Raw genomic sequence first — 20,043 nt, forward strand, 5'->3', positions numbered from 1 at the left:
TAGACTCACAACCACTCAGAGTAAGGAAACGTGTGTTGTAGCATTTAGGAATGATAAAATGTTGAGAGACTACACCATGGAGAGATGAGCTGTGATGATTTAGCATCGATAGGTCTGAGAACAAACAGCTTCCATACTTCCATATTTTGGTGTCTAAATGACTAATAGGTAGCATGGACGATGGACATTTGTCTGACAGGCAGAGGTACATGAACATGAGCTTGCAGATTCATGTGGTTCCCAGCACAGGCCTGAATATTATCTTTATCTGAACAATTCAATGAAATTAAACGAAATGGGGTTTGAAGCCACATGTAGAATGAAACAAAAACGAAACAAAACGAAAAAAAGAATTGCAGCCACAACGTGACAAAGCTGTGTCTGGTGGAATCCCGGGTCAGTCCTTATAAATTCTCCTTCACATCTTTCCATGACCTCATGTTTTCCATTGAGGTCAAGGAAAACTGTTTAGGAAAAGACAATAGATTTAACTTTTTGACTATCTGACCGCAGCCCAAGTTGCAGTAGCCTGCTCCATCGCTATTGTTTCTACCCCCTTCAGCACTGACAAAAAACCCTTTCGCTGACTGACATAAAACGCATCACTGTTGGTATGCCAGCATGGGAAATTCACCAGACTCCAGATTTTAAAATTCCAGTGTGCTCCAAAATACAGACAGATGTGCCTGGTGGTGAAAGGCTTACTCAGCATTGTGTGTGTGCTCTTTTGGTAAGGGCTTGAATGTAACAGATGTTGATTTATATGTAAAAGTCTTGCATTGCCACTTTACATACATATCAATGTGTAATGTTGCTCGGGTACCACTTTCTAACAAGGGACCAGGTCCCTTAATAAAAGGGCTTACAAGTTGTAAGCAATAGATTTCTTCATGCCAATAAATCCTTTTCAATGAATATCATCAATACTAATCGTGTACTCTTCAAAATTAGCAGCTAATTGTACTGCCTTTTTAAAACGCATTTCATTAGCCTTGTATTAGCCACAATAACAGCAATTGTTAGAGAGTAACATAAAATGGGAAAGAAGCCACCCACTTGCTTTATAAACATTTTATTTACAAAACTTTTTACATTGAAATGAAGTAGCAATTCCAACAATTAGGTGCCTAATGAGAACAGAACCTTGACTCCAAGCAAGTTTGGACACTGTACAAAACATAAATGTAACAGAATGTGACCATTTGATAATTCCTTTACACATACTGTATACTCAGGTAAAAACAGTACAAACACAATGTCTTTAAAGTTGTCACTGATTTTTGTAAATATCTGCTTAGTCTGAATTTTGTGGAATGCTTTAAAAACATGTAGGTACAGGTAGACAGGTTCACTGGTAACAGGTGACAGTATAATGACTGGGTACTTAAAACAAGATGTATAAAGCACATTAAAACATAGTTATATTACTGGTTCTTTTTAATAAATTGAAATTAACAAAATTAAGTCTTAGTGTAAATATTCAGTGTGTTAAAGGATCGCTCAATTTTCAAGAAAGTCTTCCACTACTTTGTTGAATTCATCAGCATACTTTAGGTGGAGATTGTGCTTACCCTCCGGTATTAGGTGTAACCTAGATTTGGGACAAAAAACAAGTATAAACATGTCACATGCCATTTCCTGAATCTGAGGTAACTGAGATATTGTTGTTGTTTAATTGTTTGTGTATGCATGTGCGTGGTCTCACCGTGATCCCTTTATGTGTTTAAGGAGACACTGTGGGTGGAAGCTGGGCACCATGGGGTCTCTCTCTCCATGGATGATGAGGGTTGGACAGCTGATTAGGGGCAGATGCTCCATGCAGATACTCCCTGATGAGGACATTAAACATTTTGGTTTGACTCTTCTCAGAATCAGAATCCGCTTTATTGGCCAAGTATGCGTACACATACCAGGAATTAGACTCAGTTTTTCGCATTGTTCTCAATGTACTTAAATAAATGACATTCATTAGAACAGCACCAGGATTTAATTCCCATATGCAGCTTTTATAGAAAAGTAGCACAGATCTTGTGGCACAAATAAATATCTTCCATCTTAAATTCCATTTGTCTTGTGTGTCCTATGACACATGCCCTATCTAAAAACTGCAAACTCACAGTATTTATATGTACAGTATAATACCAATACTTTCCCACATCAATATAACAACTTCCTTTATAATTGCATCATGACTCCAAAACATTTCTCTTCCATCTCTCGATTTCATTTTTTCTTGTGGTTTTCAGTTTTATTTTGCTTTACTACACTTGTGTAGTCTGTACCAACATGAATGTATTACCTTCTGGTCTTTTTGCAAATTGTGTGACCCCATCCACCCAGGCCTCCCAGATTTTAGCAAAGACTTCTGCTCCATACACCTCCTCCATAGGCTGCCTCATCTTCGCACTCCAGTTGGAAATATCACGGACCACTACGCATTCCCACAGAAACCCATGAATACACAATGAGACACGCAACACATATTCATTTAAGATGACACCATGCACAGTTCATACCATTTAGGACTACACTGGCAGTTGCCAAAGACAATGAATAATAGGAGCAGGAGTACCATTGTAAAGCTCGAGGTCATGCTGAGAGATAAAGGCATTGGCTCCCCATACGACCAGCTTCCTGATCAAGTCAGGGTTGTTCCCTGCTGCAATCAGAGCTGTGATTCCTCCATCACTCCACCCAAGCAGAGAGAACTTCCTAAAGCCCAAAGCCTGTCAATAAAATGGAAAATACTGTACATCACTAACAAAGTGTCTATTGTCTCAAATGCACAAACTAATGAACATGCAGAGGTGAGTTACCTTCCACTCCTCTAATTGTAAAATTAGGTGATCAAAGCACATATTTTGTGAAGGTGAATCACATCCTGTGTCAAATTACAGTAAACTATGGAGGCTCACGGGTTTAAAAATTACAGATGCGAAAAGCTTTGTGGATGGATTGCTAAACCTAGTATTGATTAATATTGGGGGCGGCTGTGGCTCAGTAGGTAGTGGTTGTCTACTAACTGTCTACTCGTAATGAGCAGGTGGCCTGGCCACCATCGTATGAAAGTATGTGTGAATGGGTGAATGCAGACTTGTGCAAAAAGCACTTTGAGTGGTTGTCAGACAAGAAAAGCACTATAGAACTACAGTCCATGTATCATTAAACTGTGCGGTCAATTTAGCAATCAGGTTAATTATCAATGTCAAAAAAAGAAGGAGTGCTGTAACATGCGTCCTGTATGTGGGACTTGAGGTATTACTTTTGCTTTAACATTTGAATAGGAACTGTGCAATAGTGAAACACAGAGGCTTGCTTCTTTTCAGTCTACTAAGTGCATCATAAAGGTGTTTTCACTAATGTTCTGAAGGCAGTTATTAGCCCCTGAAATGAGAAGACAATTTATCAATCCATGCTCTCAGATTTCCACACCTATGTTCTTCTTAGTAAACTATGGTATTCAGCTTGGTAATAACTATCACCCCTGGCTGATCAACAGGCAGATTAGACCTTCATCAGATCCAATGCATCCTTTGCATCCCTCTCATAGAAGTCAAGGGGGAAGTCTCTGTCAGGGGGGCGGGACTGTCCGTAACCACGGGGATCCACGGCAACTATAGTGAAGCGCTCCTTATTCAGAGACTTCAGCTGAGGTCCAAAATCCGTTCGAGTGCATCCTGTGATAGAAGAGGCCACACTTATAGGATGTGACAGAGAAGACCACTGAGCAGAGGTGTGTTGATGTATTTACCCAGAGCACCAGGAAGCAACAGCAGTGCGTGTTTCCCTCTTCCTGTCCGCTCATAGTACAGGTCCACTCCATTAACATGCTGCCTGCCTGAGGTCACTGAAGAGCTGCAGGGAAACAAACAGGCAGACTGTGTGAGTAATCGTCATAGCGATGAAAAAGACTGAAATAGCTAGCTAGTCTAGTGAAAAACACTGGCTTTCATTTGACAGTCCAATAAAACCAAAAATGACACCAATCACATAGAATACATATCTCTACAGATCACAGATAATAACATGGCAATAATACACCTTTCTTGTTTCATTAAACAGGCACAGGTAAGGGCTGGTTTTGCACATTTTAGCATTTCATTAAGTTAAATTTGATCTTTATTTATCCTTATCTTTATTTAAGAGAAGTTTAATGGACTTGATAATTCCTAATCATTGGTTTGCTTTGTTTCAGAGACATCGGTCCATGTGTGTTTTTTTGTTGTTGATGACTGTTAACTGAAGACTTGAAATAAATCAACATATTCTTGACTATAAGCACTTCTCCTGGCTCACGCATCCATACCGATGCCCCATGATGATGAACCTCCTCCTTAACAGATAGCATAACTGCTGCATTAAATGATGGCTCCCCTCATGACAATAATTTAGACAGAAAACTTCATGTGACTTTCAGCTTGCACACAAAGAAAGCACGTCACCATGAAGTTTGTCCTCAAAAGCTGTTAGTATAACGTTACAAGATATGTTTGGGTAATTCGAGTGAATGACGTTTTCCTTCAGTGCTGTCTGTCAGAAAGCGAGGTTTGTATGTCTGATGAGCAGAGTCGAAGGTCAGCAGGGACACCAGAGCTGGAGGCAAGAGGTGGAGTGCTGGGTGGAGACAGAGGTGGGGCCATTTGCATACTCATAGATCCACGCTTACTAAATGAAGGCATAGGTCTAAAGCAGGGCTCGTCAAAGTCCAGACCTTGGCCCGCATCCAGACCAAACAGAATATCAATCCAGACCCAGCCCATGTCGTCAACTGCCGGGCGTGGGTCACATCGAGCCCGCCACATTCCCATCTGGCCCACAGAATATTGATGAATTTAAAAAATGTGTGTATCTAATGTTACTCACCGGTAGAAAAGGTGCAATCAGTGCTGAAAGTGATTGTTGATTAGCTTGCCAACCCCTCACAGAGGGAAGGTTTTTGTTGAGATAAGGACTCATTCATTGGTAGTTGAACTACAGGTTGTGTTTTGAGCACTGAGCTCTTTTCTATTTCAGCATCTAATTATCATTCTGGATTTTATGTGTTTTTTTTTTGAGTCTGTTCACACAGACTCATAAAAATAACATTAATTTCATAAGAAAGTAAAATTCTTAAACAATAATAGGCCAATTAGACCTAAATAAATAAATTTTGGATAAATTTTGGCTCATGGACAAATGTAGTTGAGGACCCCTGCCATACCTTGTGTAATGAATTGGCTATAATACCTTATGAAGAGTAACATTTTCCATTTTGAAAAAAAATATACTATTGATAATAAATATAACAATAATTTGTTAGTGATAGTTAATATTCAGTGTAGCTGGAGATCATTCACAGTGATCCTGTCCTCAAACTAACGTGGATTTAGTGGATGGAGCTTACTCATTGACATTGTTGTCATGGTGATGTTAACTACTGGAGACAGTGTTGTGTGTTGTTGCAGCAAAGTTCACACATTGACGTTACACCAGAGACCAACTGTCTGAACCTTGTGTGCCTCAGTCCCATGCTGGCCCAATCACAACAGATTAATTCATTGATTAAATGTTATTTTATTATCACCAACTGTTCTGGACCTCTGACCCTGAATAAAAATCACATAGAGACCTTTGAGTAATACGCTTGAGAACCTGGTCTAAAGTTACATCTAAGCCATTTTAAGGCAAGAAAAAATTCAGAAATATGCAATTTTGATTAACACAAATAAACAAACTCACAAACATTCTTGTAACTTTAACTGAATCTTATAGTATGTTCTCCGCTCTAGGTTGTGCATTGTTACAGCTATTTCGTATGGATCCCATAAACTATACTGGCATTTCGTCCTGTGTTTCTGTACATGCAGCATGCAGCAGTTTCACAGTTGGCACAGTTTGACCTGCTGTTAAACACCACCCATGCTGTGATTAGGGCCTCTGACCTGACACTTGGCAGCAAGTGCACTTGAAGACATTTATCAAAATTATTTTCCGAAGTGATTTCAGCCACCGGAAAACATATCAGCAAAATTATTTCGTGCATACTGGCTGATGAAACTACGCCATCTAGTGGATTTAAATCAAACAAGCCTTGAGGAAAATTTGCTCCCTGGTTAAAGTCCGCTTAGGAAGAAATGTGCACGTAAGCATGCAAGCACGGTTAACAAAGTGCAAACAGTTACCAGTATGGCTGGGTCGCTGACATTGCCCTCTTAATGTCCGTTCTGCATTTAAACAAACATCCTCGTAGTAAAAATAACGCCATTCCTCAGAGAAGGGTCCAAAGGCAGTCCTTCCCCAGTTCTGTGTGCCAATGAGGTAGAAGGGTTCCGCAACGGTGTTGGCGTTCCGTTAAGTAATATGCAGTAACGTAAACGCTACGTAAACTTTCACTTTAGCAGTCCACCAAACTCAGTTTCTGAAAAACAGTGAGGCGAGAAATAAACAGTCCAGTTGCTAGATTTTCACTCAAATTCCATGTCCGAGGCCGAATTTCACAGTTTGTTTCTAGTCTTCAGCCGCCGTCATTACGGGCAGGCACTCAGCAAAAGGTCACCAGTTAACAGAACACTACACGTTAAACCGAAACCCAGAACCCTAGCTGCTTTCCTGGCAGTGTTCCCAGCATGTGGGGGAGACTGGAGCGAAACCGCAAAGGCCTAAAGCTAACGTTAGAATTTTAGCTTGTCAAATATTACAATAGCGCTGATAATGTATTCATATTTGTATCCAGAATAAACGCTTTGTTGCTTGACATGTATTTACTTATCAAACTGCTAGCCTATTAGCTTACTACTAGAATTTCCCATTGAGGTTAGCCAATTAGCTAGCATTAACTTACAGTTTACTACATATAGCCTGTGGTGGCTCATTAGCCGTCAACGTCTTATTAAACAAATGCTGTTATAATAGACTTACGACGTGTGATCAACTGTTGTTGCCATCTCGTTTTCATGGGAAGTTGGTGCAGACGTGTCCATTTGTTGCTAAAAGTTGATAAATGACAACACTATTCGTTTGTGGGCGATTGGAAAACCAGCTTGTGGGCGCGTTACCGCCACCTACCGGATTGGAGTGTGGAACAGTAGACTGGCAGACAGAGAAACAAGTTCTCTGCATTAGCCCTGTTTTCTTCAGGTACTTAATTAGGTGACTATCTAAATTCCTGATGACACATCCCAACAACAAAGAAGTTCTTTATAGTGATATTTTGCTTTTCCAATGCTGTCCCTCCTTTGCTCTTCATAGATGCATCTTCATGTGTGCATCTACCAGATGAGTTGAGTTATTCAGTCACTTGAGTTATTCTTTTTTTTTTAAATTTTTTATTCACTTTATTAAATTATTCTCTGCATTTCACCCATCACTGTAAACACACACATGCACATGCAACATGCAGTGAACACACAGGAGCAGTGGGCTGCCACCACACCCAAGTTTCTCCAACCTCTAGGCCACGGCTGCCCCCAGACTAGTACATCAACATCCTCATCACTTTCTACTCCTGCAAAGCCAAGAACCCAGATGAATCAAGCCGTCAGACTCTAATCGTGCAGTATGTATAGCAGATGGTGAATTTCAAAAACAAGATCTTGTCTACATGATAGCCCAGATGTAATGATTGTGGGAGCATAGATATTGTTTATTTTTTCATTGCAAGGCTAATATTTGATGAGCAGTCCTTCCTTACACAAACATATCAAATGCTTTTTCTTTTGGCTTTCCTAATTTCTGATCACTGCAAAGAAAAAAAGGACAAGATGGAAAACTAATGGTACAGAGTACTGTGGTCTAATGGATATTCAACAGCAAAACTGGACATCCAACTATGAATTGATCTCTTCCACTAGTTTCCATACACCTCACTGATTATTAATGTAATTGCTGTAAATCTGCTTGCCTTCATTCATCAATTGATCATTGATCATTATTTGTTTATTTAATTTGAGTAAATCAAGAACATGCATGAAGGTACATTTTTAAAGGTTACTCAAACATTTTTGGAGTAATTTAGTGTTTGGAAGGTTTGAATCTTTAAAAAAGGAAATGAAATGTGAAAATGCATCAATATTATGTAAGAGGAAATGTATATTGTATACCCCCCTGCTTTCTTTATACACAAACATACACATTATAAATCATATTACGCAGGTTTTAAAGTATATTAATAACTATCATCATAAAACAAAATATAAATCTACATGAGAGAAGTTAATGGTGTTTATTTAACTTATGCATTTAGTTTGTTCCTGTGTTTATTTAGGCTTGTGCTACTTAAAAATTCCTGAGCAATGTTTTTATGTTGTTGATAAAATGTTGAGAGCACAGAAAGTTGAAATATAAATGTATTCATACTGACCAGCTACGACTGGAAAATGCAATGAAGTCACAGTGAGAATTTTAACGTAGCTCTGAATAGTTTGTTGGGCTTGTTGGCTCTTGGGTGACTCTTCAGAATAAAGCCTGCAATGTTCAGCACCATTCTTCCCAATTTAACAGTTTACCAGTACAGCACGTACTGACAAGGGAACCGACTAGGTTTGAAGTACTTACCGATTAACTACATTTGTGTTTTTATTTTTGACTTTTTTGAAATAAACAGATTCAGGGAAAAGAGCATTGTCAGAAACATAGCCTAGCCTATATGCTAGTGTGTATGTTGTAGTAGGCCTACTTACAGTAAGAGGTACAACATGGTACTTATGGCAAATTCATGTTTGCTTATAATTTAGTGACTACAAATTCTATTAAAGGAGCAAATTTAGGCTAATTCAGGTGTGTTGAGACTGATTTACCTTCACAGATCAGGACCCATATTTATCATGCAAAAACAAACCAGTGCCTGCAAACATTGGTGCACGGGCCGATCATGTTTTGTATCTAGTTACATTAGCAGCTCCACCATACAGTAAGTTTGACTACTACAGTTTGCAGCAAGCGAAGTGGCACCAGGAGGTTTTATTCTCAGAAAATCACCAAGCAGATACAGCTAACCTCTTCTGTACTTATTGTTCTATACAAAGAGAACATTGTGCAACAATCTGATAACCTTCACAATGATTTTGAATTAAAAATACATGTTAATGGGGGCTGTACTGTGTCACTTGTTTGAAACAAATAAAATAGAGACACACTGCAGTGCTTGACATTGATTTACCTACCTACAGGCAGTAGGCTTCATCCTCTGGGAAACATGAAGATCAGTGCAAAATTTCATAGCAATCCAATAGCTGTTGAGATATTCCATCCGGATCAAAGAGGTGGACAAACAGACATTGCCAAAGGACCAAACACTCTTTGGTCCCAGCTTCACAAGTATGAGGATCTTCTGCTTTTATTCTATTTTTTTTTATATCACCACAAATGGTAGGATAGTTTGGGGTTTTGGACTGTTGGTCCAACAAAACAAGCAATTGAAAGACATCATCTTAGACATTTAATAGAACAACCAATTCATCAAGACTTTACAGTTTGATATTGTGGTGTTGAAGCAGACCGAGCACCTAGAGAATATCTGCCAGGTGTAGCAAACAAACTAGCATCGAACTTGAAAGTCACTCCTGAGTTAATGCCTCCTCTTTCTCTTTTTAAGGACCGATTTAATCATCAACACCTCACATCCTTTATTATCTGTGCAACACAGCCCCCACCTCCTCATCCCACACTCACAGACACACACACACACCTACACACACAGTGATGCTCTGACGAAGGTGTTTTTTCTCCACCGTCTATTCAAAAAGGCCCTTGTATCTAATGTGTGCTGTGTGTGTTTATCAATGGGTTTGACCCGCAGCTCGCGATGAGTTGTTCAGACCTAGTTCTCTGAGGCAGGCAGGCAGCTTTTTGTAAACGCCTCCACTCTCCTCTGCCTGTCAGAGCGTCTGAGCTGTGCCACGTACTGAACCACACATAGGAACACAAGAAAACAAGGCTGGGCTAAAAATACCTCGATCACCTCAGAGCGATGTATTGAAGATGAAGCAGAATTTACTGGAAATGCAATGACTGAAGTAGATTCAATTGAACGTCCACTGAGAATCAGCGTATCATTTAAAATAAAGAGGGGAATTCTTTGTTCTAAGACAGAACGTTCGAGTTCAGAAGCAGTTCGCACATTAGGAAAAGTCATTAAAACAACAAGGTGATAAAACAATGTTAAATGTGAGGAGTTGCTGTTTTTCTTTGTTTCAGATATTAGTAACCTGAAAAGCTTTGAGTTTTTAGCCACATCAGCAGCACGGCTCTAGATATGTCGGCTGGTCGGTCCACCACTTCACTGCAGACTGAAATAAATGGGCAACTGTTGGATGGACTGCCATGAAATGTGGCATGACATTCATGCTCCTGAGAGGATGAATCGTACTGGCTTTGGTGATCCCCTGACGTTTCCTTTAACGCCACCAGCAGGTTGACATTTTTGTTTTGGAGAAAAATGCTTTGACAACCATCCATGGCCGTGACATTTGGTACAGATATTCATTGACTAGAGGATTGATCCTGCTGACTTTGGTGATCCCCTGACTTTTCCTCTGCATTCACCAGCTGGTCACATTTTTCACTTATTCACTAACATAACATTTAATGAATCTACAACAGAGTACATAAATAAAAAATGCCTTGATTGCCTCAAAGTGATGTGTAGAAGGTGTTGCAGAGTTTAACAGAAATACAGTGACTGAATCCTAAACACTGAGAATAGACACGTATGTTAATTCCCCTGAAAACATGGTCTTGAAACTGAAGTATTTTTTCTATGAAGTAAAACACTCATCTGAAAATGTGCAAGAATTAATTTCATACTCAAAAACCCAGCTTATCTGATTGTGTGTGGTTTGATCAGATTTAACTATGGCCTGGCACTGTAAGAAAACATCCCCGCAGCTGTCATTGCACTTTGATCTTGAAATGTTGAATTTCAAATATTGGTACATCCTGAGTGGTACATAGCAATATGTACCACAGACACAGACCAAACGAAAATACAGAAGAACTCTTATGTCAAGTAATGGAAACTGTCTAAAAATGTCGTGTTCATGTCGGACACAATCGGTCAAATGAAAAATGAAAGACTGCATTCTGTAATAAGACTGTAATCAGACAACCCCCCTGCTTATATACCTTGAGACTATTATCGAAGTTGAGATTTATTGCAAGTGTATTTTGAGCCTCATTCAGAAGATCTCCTTGTACGGTATAACACCTCAGCAGATACAGGGAGCCAGGCGTTACCCAGCGTTGGATCTGCTCTCTGCCCTCTGGCCCTCAACCATCTTTGTCTGGCTGGTATGTGCCTATCGCCCATCCCATGACCCACTCCTGTTCTAAATATAACTATCCAAGCATGGCGTTTCACTGTTAAGGTCACATTACGTCATCCCAAGCAGCATATTCTCAATCAAGCAGGCTCAGGGCATGAGCTGCGGACACGTCGAAGGGTTTATGATCTACTGGGGTGGCTTGAAAGCCATGGGACGCAGTAACAGCTAGTGACTGACTGTCCTCCTGGGCAGAGGGCTCGACCGGAGCTAAACACCTCCGGAGCAATAGATGCACAACCTGAGCAGCTTTAAAAACCTGCTGAGAAAAATCAAGACTGTGTCCTAAAGTTGATGTGCTTTTCTTGAGACTTTTGGCTGACATGGGCAATGGAATAAACAAGGTACAGAAATATCTCCATTTAAACAAACCTAAATTACCTTGTTGTATCTTCCCCTATATCCTTCTTTTGGCTCAATTTTGAACTTTCTTTAGGTCCTGCCTGATCTTTATCTTGGAAATATCAAAGGTAAGATGTCCCACCTCCTGTCATTTCAGTAATTGATTTATTTTCAGGATAAAGTAGTAGAATATGTTTCAGTTCCTCATACGGAGGGGCATGTGGTGAGATGCTACACTGAGCTCAGTTTCTATAGAGTGGAGAGGTCACAGTGTACAGCAGAATGATTGAAGTAATGTATTTTGATGTAAAAAAAGAACAGTGCTTTTTGCCAGTATGTGGGTGTGCGGGGGTTGGTGTGTAGCTCTCTGTCAGCAGCTGGAGGACAGCCACGTGAGGGTTGATGTGGGAGGGGATGCCCCGTGGTGTGGGGGTGTCCCCGGTGCAAACTATATTCCACATCTTTCCATAAAGCAGTAAATGCAATCGTTAGGTTGTTTTTTTGTGTTCAAATGATGAGTACACAGGAAACGTCTTATAAATACAGATCACTTTTTGTAACCGTGATGTGTTCAGGAAACCATTGCCTTTCATATTAGTCAGGCCTGTGATCTTATTTCGTCTATTTAGCTACTTATTTTACAACGTCTCAGACTTTTGTCTTTGTACAACAGCAAGTGCGAGCAAGTATGAGGAAGAGTAAAACTTAGCGAGTAGTTTGTAAGACTTTTACTGTGCAAGGCAGAGCAGTAACCACAGAGGGAGAGAAGCTGAATAAAAATTCAAACTAAGGTTTTCAGGCTGGCCAGCAAACTGAGTAATGCCTTAATTTGATGGCATCTAAGGCAAAAAAATATATATCAACGTTAAAAAAAATGTAAAATCACGATCATAGAAACTGCGTAATATCTAGAAAGACCTAGATAGTCTCCAGGGAATGGAGGGGAAAATAAACTGAGGAAGTAGCGGAACAAATTCACTATTTCATAGATTTAACTGTGTGATTTAAAGATAGCTTTTCCAGACCAAATTCTATTTGCATCAAAAGCTGAGATGGCAGTTACTGCTCCCCTGCTAAGCTGGCTGTGTTAGCATTAGCAGCATGGCTTGGTTTGCTTGGGGTTTGTCCTACATAATATAGTTGAATTTGTAGCCCTCCACCACAATTTGTTATGTGGAATGAAACAGAAATACTATATAAGATGTGGGGATTTGCAGATAACAGCTGGGGAATATCAGCAAGGAGGCCAAGCTTGACCTTTAGCTTTAACCAGAGCTATCTCACCAGCCAGATGTCTGTTTTTATCTTTATACTGCTAATTTTACATGCTGGTTTCACAGGAATGATACATTTCTGTGGCATAATATTTTTAGACGGTGAAACAGTTTTGACCAAATACATAATGAGTGGGTTTTTTGGCTTCATATGGCAGTGCCACTGGTCTGCCCTCAGCAGAAAGACAGCTCTTACCAACTTTAATGTCACGTCAGCACCTTGACACCCCATAAAAATATTTGTTTCATGACAGACACACTTTTATGACCTTAAGGTCACCGGCTTGCAGTGTAAGGTACACAATCAGATTGTGTTTCCTCTGCAAGAGTCTTTGCAGTGCTCATCTTTGTCTTGTATAGGTGGCATCAGCATCCTGCAAATTTGCAAAGCATGAGAAAAAAGAGCTCAAGACACATCTGTCCAAGGTAGAAAACATTTGGCTTCCTTTTAAAGAACAAAATTTGATTAGAAGAATTACTGTTTCTTGCTTTTGGCCCAAGCTGCTGGACTGTTTTAGAAACACTGGTTTTCCGGTTTTTCTTTCAGTTGAAAACAAGAGCAACACTTTTAAGCCATAAGGCCACATTTGCTTGGGAAACATTAGAGGAGGGGGTTGTTGTTGGGTAAAAAATGCTTAATTTAGGTTGGACCTTGCATGGGGTGACCTGTGATTGGATGGAAGCAATGTTTGAGATTTCTTTATTTTCTTTGTGATCCGCAGATGCACGAGATAAGGAGCTGTTGGCACAGCACAACATTACCCACATACTGTCAATCCATGACACAGCTGCACCCATCCTGGAGGTGAGCTATCTCCTGTGTCTTCTGTCGGCCTGTGCGACCCCCTTAACCCAACATTAATCCCTCCATAAGTAGACCACTTCCCTTCAGCTCGCCACTGTTGTTTTTCCCCTCAGTGTCCCTGCTGCTTAGTACTTGTTCTGAAAGTGTTAAAGTTTCTCAGACTCAATGCCTTCATTAGATCTACATTTAACAAAATATTGTAATTATTGATTAATCTGCTGATTCATTTTCCAGTTACTTGATACTTTCTTGAGTTTAAAAAATGTCAGACAACAGTGAAAAACATCCCAAAACCCAAGATGAACCCAGCAGCTTTACAGCACTTAATGCTAGAAAATTAAATTAAACAAGTCATCATTTATCAAAACTGTTCATTTTCTAATGATTGGCTAATTGTTTAATTGACTAATCGTTGCAGTTCTACACCCTTGTTAACCTCTGAGGTATCATTCTCAACTATTTATTATATGTTGGTTATTATATGTTCATTGTAGTTGTGTTTTGCAAGGATTAATATTAAGAAAAAGGGTGTCAAGTAAAATCCTATACACAAAAGTCTGATAGATTTTCTTCAAAGGCTTTTGAAATAGACCACTTCAATTGGTGTGAAAGTCAGATGTTCTTATTTTCAATTTTGCACGGAAATTCCATTTAACTTGAATCATTCTTGACCTGGAATTCACCAGATTTTACCAAATAAGCGGTCTTCTGATTGACTGTGATGCTTCAATATTCTGTGGGACCCAGGTGAATATCTGAAAATGTCTGTTCTTTTCAGTCTGTGTTTCAGCCATGATGCAGATGCAGGCCATTACACCAGAATATGACTTTAGCTCAGCAGCTTGTCCATTAAGTCTTGAAAGTGGAACTACATTAAAAAAAAAAAAAAAAGGTTTCTGGCTTTTCATGCTGCTTTTAGACTTGGCGATTTGAGTAAAAGAAGCGGGAAAGATGCTTATGCTTTTCTTGGTTGTACGTGAGCAAGTGAGTGTGAGAAGGACAGAAAGAGGTGATTCAGCTGTGAGAAAGTGTCAGGTTGAAAGTAGAAATCTGCTGTCACTGATTTCCATTCGATAACAGATGTAAGAATATAACTTCTGGACAGCTGCAAAATCTGTTTGTGGAGAACCAAAGTTCAGTTTCGCAGTTTTGATTTACATGAGACTTCATCCTTCCACAATACTAATTAATGATCCATCTGAATTTCAACTGAATTGTTATTTCGTTTGAGTGAAATTTTCCTCTTTCCGTCTCCGAGTCCGTTTGACTTGGTTTTTGAAAATCTTGATCTTCAGTGTCCGCTTTCACAACTTTCATCTTTTCTTGTAGAAAGCGAGCATGAAAAGTGCTCAGAGATTTCTGTCCACTTTCTCCATCCATGTTTGTTTCATTGAACACTGAAGAGAAACAGCAACTTGTATTACAGTATCACTACCAAAACTGGTCAACCACCAAAACTTTAAAAAAGGTTTTGGACCCGAAATTATGTCTGACTCCCTGCACCGTGCTGTCCTTCAGCCAGCAGCTCATTAATCCCAGCTGCTCTTCAAATCTTTGATCTTGATCGCAAGATGATTCTGGCAGCTTTTTGAGTTCTGTGGCGTAATGATGACTCAGGTCTGTTTTACCGGTGTAGCCCAAATAGCCAGATGGGATGGTTCATTTGCATAGTCAAACTGTTGACTGATTGATTTCTTGGAAGACAGCATGATGGGTCCTGAGAGAGGAAGGTAGAATTTGCAACCACCAAGTCTCTGAGGTCAGATGTGCCGTTTACTGTACAGTTTGTGGCTCTAATTAACATACTGCAAAATAACATGACAAGGTCAGTTTTACAGAACAAAATCTGAGCCTCACAAATGCCTTTTCACATGTAAAGAAAATACATTTCTGCAATTTTCCACAATTTGCATGCAGATTGTTTGGGATTGTCATCATGCTCTGTTTATGGCTGCATTTGATTTTACTGAGTAATGGTCATGAGGCGTTATTAGAGCAATGGTGCAAAGATAGGGGACTTTTCCATATGCATGTTCTTCTGTCAGTAATTACAATTTCCCTCGTGAGTGTTGCATTAGGGTACATGCCTTGATATGTGTACATCTGTTCGTGCTGAAGCCTGTGCGTGCATGAGTACTTTGTGGTTGGTGTGTTCGAGCTAACCTGTCTGGAGCACTTCCAGAGTTCAGGGCGTCCCAAAGGGCTCAGGGGTTTTTGCAGCGGTGCAGTCATAACGGGACGAGGTAGTTTCTGTCCACTACGTGTACCATCAGCTGCCAGGTGCACAGTACAAAAAAAAAAACAAAAAAACAAAAAAAAAGCACACATAGGCGAACATCGTTATGTCATGACCTGCCACACTGACAGGGTCCGAGGGGCAAGGTTTCAGGTGCCGTCCCCATCTGTGAAAAACAGGAAGTGTGTGAGAGCCGGCGACAGGACGAAACTCTTGTGACACTTTAACTATTATACATTAATTAATTCAACAGGTCGGAATGCATAAAATACTCTTTACAGTGTTGTTTGAGTCTAAACTAGTCCCCCATCACCTTCTAGGATATGACGTACCTGTGTATATCTGCTGCTGACCACTCTAAGCAAAACCTGTGAGTACATGATTGTGTATTGTATTGTGTATATTGTATTGGATTGTGTGTGTGTGTGTGTATATTCATACAGAATGTAAAAACTGAATGTAAAAACTGATGTAAAAAATGATCTGATACTGATCTACCAAATGATGATCTATGGCAGGTGTAATTGCAAAAAAGGAGGAAAAGTCCAACAAGAGTCTAATTTTAGTTTAATGGTGCAGAATTTGTATAAAATTTACTTTTCAATATCATTTATAAGTTAGCATGACTCAGGAAAGACTTGTGAAAGAGTAATGATGTCAGATAAGTGCACCAAAATGTTTTCAGTATTGTGGCTACAAGCACTATTGTAACAATAAAAAACATTTTTTGGTATTTAACATACATAGTGAGCCTAAGCCTGAACTGAACAAAAAGAATTACAAATATTCTGACGAGGTGCCAGAGTGTACTGAACGAGCGATTGGTAAATTAAATATTGGTGAATCTTGTTAAAAATATACAGCATTTTTAGTGCATCTTGTTTGTCTGTACAATGTACATTTGATCGTCCACACGGTTTTATGAAAGCATTTATGAAACTGGAAGGGGGAGAGCAGAGGGAGTTTTATGAAACTATGTAAAAATATTGCCAATCAGAACATTTATTTGAAAATAAAATCACATATACTGCCCATTACTGATTGATTAAAATCAGATAATTTAAAATGCCATCTGGTTGGAGGGCAGATTCATCAGCTGATGTTTGATGGAATAAACATTGCAGAATACATAATTAGTACTTAATCAAGTGGAATCTAATAAATATACAAAATAATTCATAGAGGTTCAAGAAATACTGTTATAAAAATATAAAGATATTTCAAATGTGGTGGTTTAATACATTTTTCAAGTCTGATACCAAGATATTTAAATCCACGTTAATTCAGTGTGTTTAACTTTACCAGGACTCAGTACTTTAGAGACAGCATCATGTTTATCCACGAGTCCCGGCTCAAAGGAGAGGGCTGCCTCGTCCACTGGTGAGTGGAAATAAAATTACTGCTGGTCAGTTGTTCCTAATTTATGTATCAATGTACTAATCTTAAAACAAAACTTCAAATTGAGTGATTAAACAGGTACTTCCATTCGTAATTCTGAAAATAATATATGTCTTTTATGTCTTGTTTTATCTGCACATAATTATTTACTGTATTGTACTCTATCTGTTTTTAAAATTGAAAATAAGTCAGAATATCCTGTCCATCAGAGTGAATGGTATAAAACTGGTGTCGTTTGCAGATGAGAAGATTAAAAGGAAGCAGCATTAGCAGCTGATTTTTGTTTAAATGATGAGTATTTGGCTCAAGGCGATCTGGAAGTCCTCCTGTTTTATTAACCCAATTTTCATTTTCAACCACATCACTGTCACCAAACAGAACAAAATTTGGATTAATGCTTTCAATGTAAATTTCATCACCTTTCATCTCTTCACATATCAAACTTGCAAATTCAAGCATTTAACCACAGCTTTTGGAAAAAAGGGGTTTCACTTCTTTGTACACTAAACAAGAGAATCTGAATATGTGCTGATCACTACAACTACCACCATGCCGTGAAAGCCCTGCGCTCTCAGTGTTGCAGGAGTGTCCCGCAGTGTGACTCTGGTGGTGGCTTACATCATGACGGTGACGGGTCGTGGCTGGGTGGAGTCCCTGGCGGCGGTGAGGGCGGCTCGGCCGTGTGCGGGGCCGAACCTGGGCTTCCTCCGGCAGCTGGAGGAGTTTGAAAACACAGAACTGACTGAAGTGAGTGACTCCCCGCTGATCTCACTTAAAGTTACCATCATCAAGGTTTCAGACTTTTTCTGCATTTCTGCAGCTGCCTCTCTATAAATTAGCTTTCTGCCATTCCCATGTGGGATTCAGGTTGCGTATCCATGTACAAGTGGCTCACAGGAAATGATGGAAACATGTATTGGGCTTGGTACGGAAGTCAGTGCATGTGACAGACAGCATCTAGTTATGAGCACGCAACAACAGGCCGCATCCGACAGTGGATGATTGCGGTTACATTTACATGTACCCATTCAGCTGCCAGGATCATCAGTGGGGTACGCTTCTACGTCACTGCAGCATGAGGGTGTTAGGTTGCTCTTTAAAGTCTCTCGCCCCCAGTGGACGAAAAACACCTCATTTTGACTGGAAAACTGGCACCTACATCACTTAAAGCCAGGATATGCTTAAACCCACTTGTTCTGAACATCCACATAGGGGCACACACTTTTCAGACCGCATCTCCTCACAGCCAGTGTTGCACCCTTTTGCACACAAGAGAAACGACAAAGCTAGCTGTGTGATGAAAATGTTTGAAGAAGAATAAAAACCACTTCAGCTCATCTGGTCGATCGCTGTGTGAAGTAGGCGTGCTTAATCTGATTGTGACTTTCGGGAAGTTACGGTTCGGACATCTGAAAAGTGTGTCGGCAGGGGGTTTCAGTCACTGTTTGATGATCTGACAAGCCCTCGAAGCATGAAGTCCAACTTTAACTTCCCTCCTGTCTCTTTTTCCCCCTCAATTGGAAACACCCTCCTTCTCTTTAATTCTGCCTCAGCTGTCGTTTATTCATCTGACTCACTTGTACACTCCCTCTGCTCTCCCCCTTCCAGTATCAGGCCTGGTGGAAGGAGCGATACGGGAAGAACTCTTTCAATGATAACAAGGAGGTGGAAACGCTTTTAAGTCAGAAATCTAACAGCGGCCGCAGCGGCGATGGCGTAACGACCAGCAACGCTCCTGCGCTGGGCACCAGTGGCTCCTGAACAAAGGGCTTCCGTCGGTCTCGTCTGTCCTGAACCCAAGCAGCCGAGGACTGTGGGTTTCTGCTCGGGTCACTGAACCCACTCAGACCAGACCGACTTCTGACCTTCATCATCAGTCCTGCAGAGAGCAGCTACAGCAGGGGCGCTGACATGATCTGTTGCATCTCATGGCTGCAAAACGGCCAGGCAGTCATGTGATGGGAGGGGGTTTTATGTCATGTCTGTCCCCCTCGTCATGTCTTGGCTTGGTCCTAACTGTCAAAACAACATGCACTGCCAGTCAAGCATGACACCAAGCAAATATGTACATAGAGTCCACAGTGAGAACACATATTTAGCTGAGTGCACTCCCCGTCAGTTATGTTATGCTGTGTCTTACTTGAAATATGAGTATTACTTTCTATTGGCAGTGTGGAAGCTGAACACTGTATCTTCCAGTAACACAGTATCTGAAACACTTCTCTTTTATGTATGTTTATGTTTAGTTTTCTTCCTTAATGTATGTTTATTTCAGTCCATATGGTTTGTTTTAATGTGAAGAGCTAGCAGAGTTAATGATTCGCACCGACATTTCTGCGCCATCTTACTTACATTTGTGATAATTTGCATTTCATTTAATTAAATATCCATTCACATTAGATTTAATTCCAGATTAATAATCTTTTTTTTTAGCTGTTCAGAGCAGTGGTTCCCAAGTCGGGGGCTGGGACCCTCAAAAGGCTTGAAAAGCAAAAGTTAAGTGAAAAATAAACAAAATGCTACACAAAATGTGAATATGTAGAGACTTTCTTTTGAGTCGCTGGATAATTTTACGCATTTCAAGCCATTAACAAAATATTCAGACAAGGATAAACAACAGTCTCTGCTTGGTTTGGTCACAAGTAAGTGGTGGAAGAAGCATTTAGTTCCTTTACTGAAGTAAATACCAGA

At 40.0% G+C, this 20,043-nt stretch overlaps 2 protein-coding genes across 3 annotated transcripts; one reads left to right on the top strand and one right to left on the bottom strand.

Moving 5' to 3' along the window:
- Nucleotides 1–1,062: 1,062 nt before the first annotated feature.
- Nucleotides 1,063–7,009, bottom strand: bphl (biphenyl hydrolase like). Of its 2 annotated transcripts, none has more exons than XM_041935488.1 (7): nucleotides 6,898–7,009; nucleotides 3,752–3,855; nucleotides 3,511–3,677; nucleotides 2,573–2,726; nucleotides 2,300–2,431; nucleotides 1,706–1,829; nucleotides 1,063–1,591 (listed from the first exon to the last, which is right to left on the bottom strand). In XM_041935488.1, the coding sequence occupies exons 1-7, from the start codon at nucleotides 6,957–6,959 to the stop codon at nucleotides 1,501–1,503; spliced, it is 834 nt and encodes a 277-aa protein (XP_041791422.1). In that variant the 5' UTR covers nucleotides 6,960–7,009; the 3' UTR covers nucleotides 1,063–1,500. The 2 variants fall into 2 exon arrangements, with proteins under 2 accessions (XP_041791422.1, XP_041791421.1); XM_041935487.1 differs by lacking the exon at nucleotides 6,898–7,009 and adding an exon at nucleotides 6,162–6,575.
- Nucleotides 7,010–11,605: 4,596 nt separating this feature from the next.
- On the top strand, nucleotides 11,606–19,113 carry LOC121605906 (dual specificity protein phosphatase 22-B-like). Its single transcript, XM_041936021.1, has 7 exons — nucleotides 11,606–11,641; nucleotides 11,734–11,767; nucleotides 13,636–13,718; nucleotides 16,275–16,324; nucleotides 17,260–17,334; nucleotides 17,928–18,099; nucleotides 18,961–19,113. Exons 1-7 carry the CDS (start codon nucleotides 11,621–11,623, stop codon nucleotides 19,111–19,113), a joined length of 588 nt encoding a protein of 195 aa, XP_041791955.1. The 5' UTR covers nucleotides 11,606–11,620.
- Nucleotides 19,114–20,043: the final 930 nt, after the last annotated feature.

Source organism: Chelmon rostratus, chromosome 4 (genome assembly GCF_017976325.1).
Source record: "Chelmon rostratus isolate fCheRos1 chromosome 4, fCheRos1.pri, whole genome shotgun sequence".
NCBI lineage: Eukaryota > Metazoa > Chordata > Actinopteri > Chaetodontiformes > Chaetodontidae > Chelmon > Chelmon rostratus.